General features: G+C 41.4%; 1 protein-coding gene across 1 annotated transcript in view; it reads right to left on the bottom strand.

The window, feature by feature from the left end:
* CASK (calcium/calmodulin dependent serine protein kinase) overlaps positions 1–6,263 on the bottom strand; it is a gene marked incomplete at its 3' end in the record, with an annotated part of 276,912 nt that overhangs the window by 59,119 nt on the left and 211,530 nt on the right. The window contains exon 12 of the mRNA XM_077768526.1: positions 1,720–1,797. Within this exon, the coding sequence (XP_077624652.1) occupies positions 1,720–1,797 (78 nt within the window). The remainder of the gene's footprint in view (positions 1–1,719; positions 1,798–6,263) is intronic.

Genomic DNA, 6,263 nt, shown 5'->3' with positions numbered 1-6,263 from the left:
GGAGAGAGAGAGAGAGAGAGAGAGAATATCCCAAGCAGGGTCTGCACTGTCAGCATGGAGCCCAATGTGGGGCTCCAACCCACGAACCGTGAGATCATGACCTGAGCCGAAACCAAGAGTCAGGCGCTAACTGACTGAGCCACCCAGACGCCCCTCACAGAGTACTTATACACACTGTGAACAATTCCCAAAGCTGAGCCAATCAAGGACTGCTTCAGCAGGACTGGGTATCAGGGGGCACGTCATCGGCCCAGAAGAATCTCTCACCTCACCTTGGAGAATCTAATACTGGGGCAGGAAGGAATGTTCAGAGGTCACTTAACCTAAGGCTTAGATTTCACTAGCATACCTAAGTGCCACTCCATCACCTCCTCAGGGAAGAACAAAAAAGACCAAACAAACACTACAGTGTTCTCCTTTCTTATCTAAAGGAACCCTTGACAAGTACTGGTTATGCTGTTCCTTCGTATTGTTTAATGAAGATAAGCAGATTCTCCTTGGTGTATTGTAGGCTTTGAGGATGAAACTGTGTGTTCTCTCCGGTCCCCTGCTACTCTCACGAAGTCTATCATTTTCAACAGCGAGGTGTGGTCTCCTAAGTCAGAGAAGCTCTCCCGGCTGGTGCCCTGGACCACAAGCGCAGGCCCAGTAGCGCCCCCTTGGTCTTCTCAGTGGCTATGCCATCCCTGCCAGCATCGGTGTTGTGTTTAATCCCTTCCGGAAGGGATTATGTCTTTCGTGCCTTTCATTTAGTAGTCTCACTTTATAAGAATACTTCTTAAGGGGAAATGCTAATTTGCATAAAGATTTTTAGAACATCAAAAAGTGGAAGAAAAAAACCCAGATGTCTAACAATGGGGGAATTGCAAATTCATTATAATTTAGTAACAGCAAAGAAGATTTATGCCATTGTTAGAATTTGTATTTGTGAAGACCAAATATAAACATTGGAAAAATGATAGTATAATGTCAGGTAAGAAAAGATACATTTTGATTACAAGTATATAAAATGTATATGTAAATGGTAGTGATTGGAAGTGCACACGCAAAAATGAAAAGTACTGTGTTAAGGTGACGGGATTATGGATGGATTTTTATTTATCCAAACTTTCTGCAGTATCATGTTTCTATAATAAAAAGTTGGGGCACCTGGCCAGCTCAGTCAGTACAGAGTGTGATTCTTGATCTTGGGGTTGTGAGATCAAGCCACACACTGGTGTGGAGATAACTTAAAATAAGTAAAAATGAATTTCACAAAAAGTTAAAAAAAAGTCTGTGATGGATACAGCCATGTACACCAACTGGCAACTTACAGAAATGATTTCTCTCTAAACTGAATATACTTAATTGTTATAGATATTTAATTAACCTCCAAACATTACCACCTTAAAAAAACAACTCTAATTTTCAGTCTATTTCTACCAAGTGTAGTAAAATGACTTACTTATTTAAAAAAAAGAGAGAAGTACCATTGACATATTAACATGTTCAACTTTACATAGCAGAACCAGAACTGGAAATCAAGGCAATGCTGCCACTGAGGCTTTCCTTTCTTTCCTGTATGTAAAACGCTCAGTGATAAAGTTAGAAATACTTAAATCTGAGTATCAGGGTCCAGCTATGACTCCAAGGAAACCACCTCTTACAGTGCAGCAGAAATGTTCTCAATAAAGGTAGCAAATAGGACACCCAGACACATTTACAAGATATATCACTTACCTCTTTGGCTCTCTGTACTGCATCACTCGGAGGATTCCTGATTTGTGGTGAAGACTTTGTGTTAATTTTGTCATACAGCTAAAAGCAAAGAAGAAAATCCAATCAATACTCGTAATTCTTTGCAAAAACTCAGAGCTTCATGTTATTTATTACTTCACTACACAATATCTTCTTCTTACGAATGCTGGCTGATGGTTTTCGGTGAGATCTTCTCATTAATAATCTCTTACTCATTCAAGGAAACTCATTGCAATAGGAGTCTTACGTGTAACTTTTTAGAAAATCATCTTTAAATAGATGGCTCGAATTCTGCCAATGTGGCAATTTCTGTTCTTATTTAAAACTGATTACTATTTAAGAATTGCAGTATTTTTTTGCCTCTGACAGAAGCAACATTCAGTAGCATGGATAGAGAGCAAAATGAGAGAATGCTTTCTGGCCAAGACACGTCTAAAAGAATTTTCACAGAAATCTAAATCTTGGGAAAGGGCAAACCCAACTCCTTTTAGGAAGGAATGTTCTCACAAAAGGTTTATGCTTGTTTTACTAGGGCTGTTTATTAACAGTATCAGTGCTGGCATCCTTCAGCAGGAAATCAAGGACACGGACTTTTTCCTTTCGAATGTGCAAATTCACAGAGCATGAGAAAACACTGAAAAGAATCTAAATATATTCTGAAACACAAGTCTAACTGATCCAAAATCTGCCTTTCTGACGACAAATGATTTCATTCTTTAAGGAGTAATCTTGGTAGAGTAGAAATACAATGAAAATGTTAATTTCTACCTCAAACGAAATGGCTCATTCAACAGTCTGCTTTGAAAGGTGAAAAGTTAAAAATGATCATGGCTAGCATGCCATGTCTATTTCCTAACTTCTCTAAAACAGGTGGGGATTTTTTGGGGTTGGTTTTGGTTTAGTTCTTTTTTTCCTCCTTCCTATTATGCATCACAATGCTAGTGTGCAGGTCAAATACTGCCTGTACACATCCTTCAGGTTACGGTTAGATTTGCTTATACTGATAGAAGACAAAGCCTTATGACTTCTAAGTGTTCAGGCCACACCATACATAAAAATGCCTTATGGTAAATACGTACATTAATTACAAAGATGCGTAATGAGAAATGTGAAGATAAAGCAGCGACCAGTTTTAAATGATGGCATCAAGTGATACTAACTCAGAGGTTAAATGCATAGTATAAGTAGTCTAATAAAATGCTCTATTTAAAATATTATACAGCTGATCCTTGAATAACATGGGTTTGAACTGTATGGGTTTCCTTATTGTGGGGGTTCCCCCCCCAATAAATACAGTACAGTGCTCTAAATGTATTTCTCTTATAATTTTTTAAAATGTTTGTTGCAATTACAATCTCACCAGCACTGAGTACCTATCTCCCTGTACCCTCATCAGATCAGGAGCTTGTATTACAATTTTATATAAATCTATGTATCTATTTGCCAGTGTGTTGGGTGCAGGGAGTCTCTTGACAAGTTTTCTATTCCCCCACGCTCACTCTCTAGAAATGAGAAGGGATCTTTTTAATTAATTAATCTCTATGCCNTGTTATGATTTTTTTAAAGGATTATTATTACTTAATGTTTTATTTATTTCTGAGAGAGAGAGAGAGAGACAGTGTGAGCAGGGGAAGGTCAGAGAGAGAGACACAGAATCAGAAGCAGGCTCCATGCTAGCTGTCAGCACAGAGCCCGACGCGGGGCTTGAGCCCACGAACTGAGATCATGACCTGAGCCAAAGTTGGATGCTTAACCAACTGAGCCACCCAGGTGCCCCATATTATTATTTTTTTTTTAGAGAGAGAGAGAGAAAGTGAGAGAGTGAGTATGCATGAGAGAGAGCGCACACATAAGCAGGAGAGGGGGCAGAGGGAGAGAGAGAATTTCAAGCAGTCTACACACTCAGTGGAGAGCCTGATGCAGGGCTCAATTCCATGGCCCTGGGATCATGATGTGAACCAAAATCAAGAGTCGACTGAGCCACCTAGGTGCTCCCCTTCTTATGATTTTCTTAATAACATTTTCTTTTCTCTACCTTAGTTAATGGGAAGAACATAATTTATAATACATGTAACATACAAAATATTTGTTAACAGTTTATGTTATTGTTAAGGCTTTTGGTCAACACTAATGTATTAGTAGTTAAGTATTTGGAGAGCCAAAGTTACATGTGGGCTTCTGATTGTGTAGGGGTCAGGTCCTCTAACCCCTGTGCTGTTTAGAGGTCAACCATACTAACATTTAGGGAACTAGCGATATATGGCTGGTTCACAAAAGTTAGCCCAAATCTCTGTAGAATGTACATGTGGAGTCTTCATCCTTGGAATGGTTTCTGTCTCTAAAGGCTGTAAATTTTGAAATTTGGAACTCAATAATGTATTTTCCCATAGCAATAATGTTATACATAGCATTAGGTTCCCAGGCTAGCCTAGAGATAACATACACACACACACACACACACACGCAATATAAAATAGAAGAAAAAAACAACCCCTCTAAAGTAAGGAACCGGAAGTTTTAAAAAATTCCCTAGGTCTTATGTCATGTGGTTTCTTGAGGACTTGTAGCAGCATCAGCTGGGGTCCACTCCAGATCTCCTGCATCAGGATTTGAAAAGGGGGTCCAGAAATCTATTCATCTTAAGTTTATTTATTTTGATAGGGACAGAAAGAGTACGAGCAGGGGAGGGACAGAGAGAGAGGAGAGAATCCCACGCTGTCAGCACAGAGCCAGATGTGGGGCTTGAACCCACGAAACTGTGAGATTATGACTTGAGCCAAAGCCAAGAGTCGGACGCTCAACTGACAGCCACTCAGGCACCCCAGAAATCTATATTTTATTGAACTCTTTAGGTATTTGGAAATCTTATGCCCAAGTGCTAACTTCTGAGTGGTAGCACCAACAATAAGAATTGCTATTTTTCTCTCCCTCTCTCGCTGACCCTCCCCCGCTGTCTCTCAAAATATATAACTAAAAAAAACCTGAATTGCTACTTTTACTGAGCACTTACTAGACACCAGTTATTTGTCAAAACTCTTTACAATCCCTTGTTTAATCTCAAACAACCCTATAAGATTGATACCCTTCTTATTCCCACTTTACAGATGAGGAAAATGAGGCACAGAGTGATAAAGTGAGAACCACAGTTCCAGCCTTACAGCAACTGCACAGGTGGTATACAGATGCTTGGAGGGTCAACATTTTCAGGGCTCTGCTCCCCAAAAAGTGCTCAGACCAAATTTTCCCTGCTCCTTTGGTCTGGTCTGATTCAGTTCCTCACATATTCACCCAAAGTTTGGTGGAACTAGTGGTGGGATGAGGGAGAGGTTGGGTGTTTCCTACAAGGCAGAAATAGTAGGAAGGAATGAAAAGAAGGGGTCTTCTGCCTGAGGAGGGGGCATGGGGCTCTGCTCCTCCCAGATCCTAGGAGAGCCCAGGAACGGAGGAGTCCAGGTAGGCACTGGACCCAATGGACAACTAAGAATAAATGGTAAATATTTGGGGCACCTGGGTGGCTCAGTCAGTTAAGTGTCTAACTTTGGTTCAGGTCATGGTCTCATGGTCTGTGGGTTTGAGCCTGCATCGGGCTTTGTGCTGACAGTGCAGAGCCTGGAGCCTGCTTCGGATTGTGTCTCCCTCTCTCTGCCCNCAAGTTAGAACCGAGGCAGGAAGGGGCTCATTTTGTCACCATCAGTGGGAAGAGGTAATCCCTTGTGGACTCAGCCATCCATCTACAAATTGAGGTCCTACTGTGTACCAGACAGTGCAGTTCTATTTACTGGGGTTATGAAAATGAAAAAGATGACAGTTTTTGTCCTCAAAGAACTCATGAATTTTAAAGACACATAAAACCAAAGGCCCAGAAACCTATGCTTGCTTGATCCCATTGAGTACCTGAGAGTAGTCTGGTCCCCAGTGTATCAACCGGAAGGTGGTATCAACTCACTTAGTGAGTGAGCCCCAAGGTGGGGACTATCTGAATGTGCATGCATGACATGCCAATCTTCATTGCCCTCCTCAATTTCTGTGAGTGGGTTTTTGCCTTAAAGACTCAAAATTTTAGGGATACACAAAACAAACACAANGGGGGAAGGGGGAGGGAGGGAGAGGGAAGGAGGGAGAGGGAGATGGAGAGGGAGACGGAGAGGGAGAGGGAGAGAGAGAGAATCTCAAGCAGGCTCCACGCAGGCTCCACGTTCAGTGAACCTCAGCCTGATGCGGGGCTTGATCCCATGAACCTGGGATCATGACCTGAGNACATTAGTGTTTTAAAATGGTAATCAAAAATATGCAGCTTTTCAACTTCTCATTCTTATAGATTCAAAGTTCAAGTCTAGGTGGGGTTTTATGAAGGTGTGGGGGCAAGCAAGAGGTGGCTGGGTTTTGGGAACAAAGGCTGCAGCTAGTATAAATAATATCTAGAATGATGTAATCTGGGACTTCCCCTGTTGTCTTGGACTTTCAGCTGGAGCCCAGAGCTAAGGCCAATAGGAAGTAAGTGGTACCAAGTCTACTAGAAAGCCGCC

This window comes from Crocuta crocuta, unplaced genomic scaffold, assembly GCF_008692635.1.
Source record: "Crocuta crocuta isolate KB4526 unplaced genomic scaffold, BGI_CrCroc_1.0 scaffold467, whole genome shotgun sequence".
NCBI classification, from domain to species: domain Eukaryota; kingdom Metazoa; phylum Chordata; class Mammalia; order Carnivora; family Hyaenidae; genus Crocuta; species Crocuta crocuta.
The sequence above is the reverse complement of the archived record's forward strand: the minus strand, read 5'-3'. Positions and strand labels throughout refer to the sequence as shown.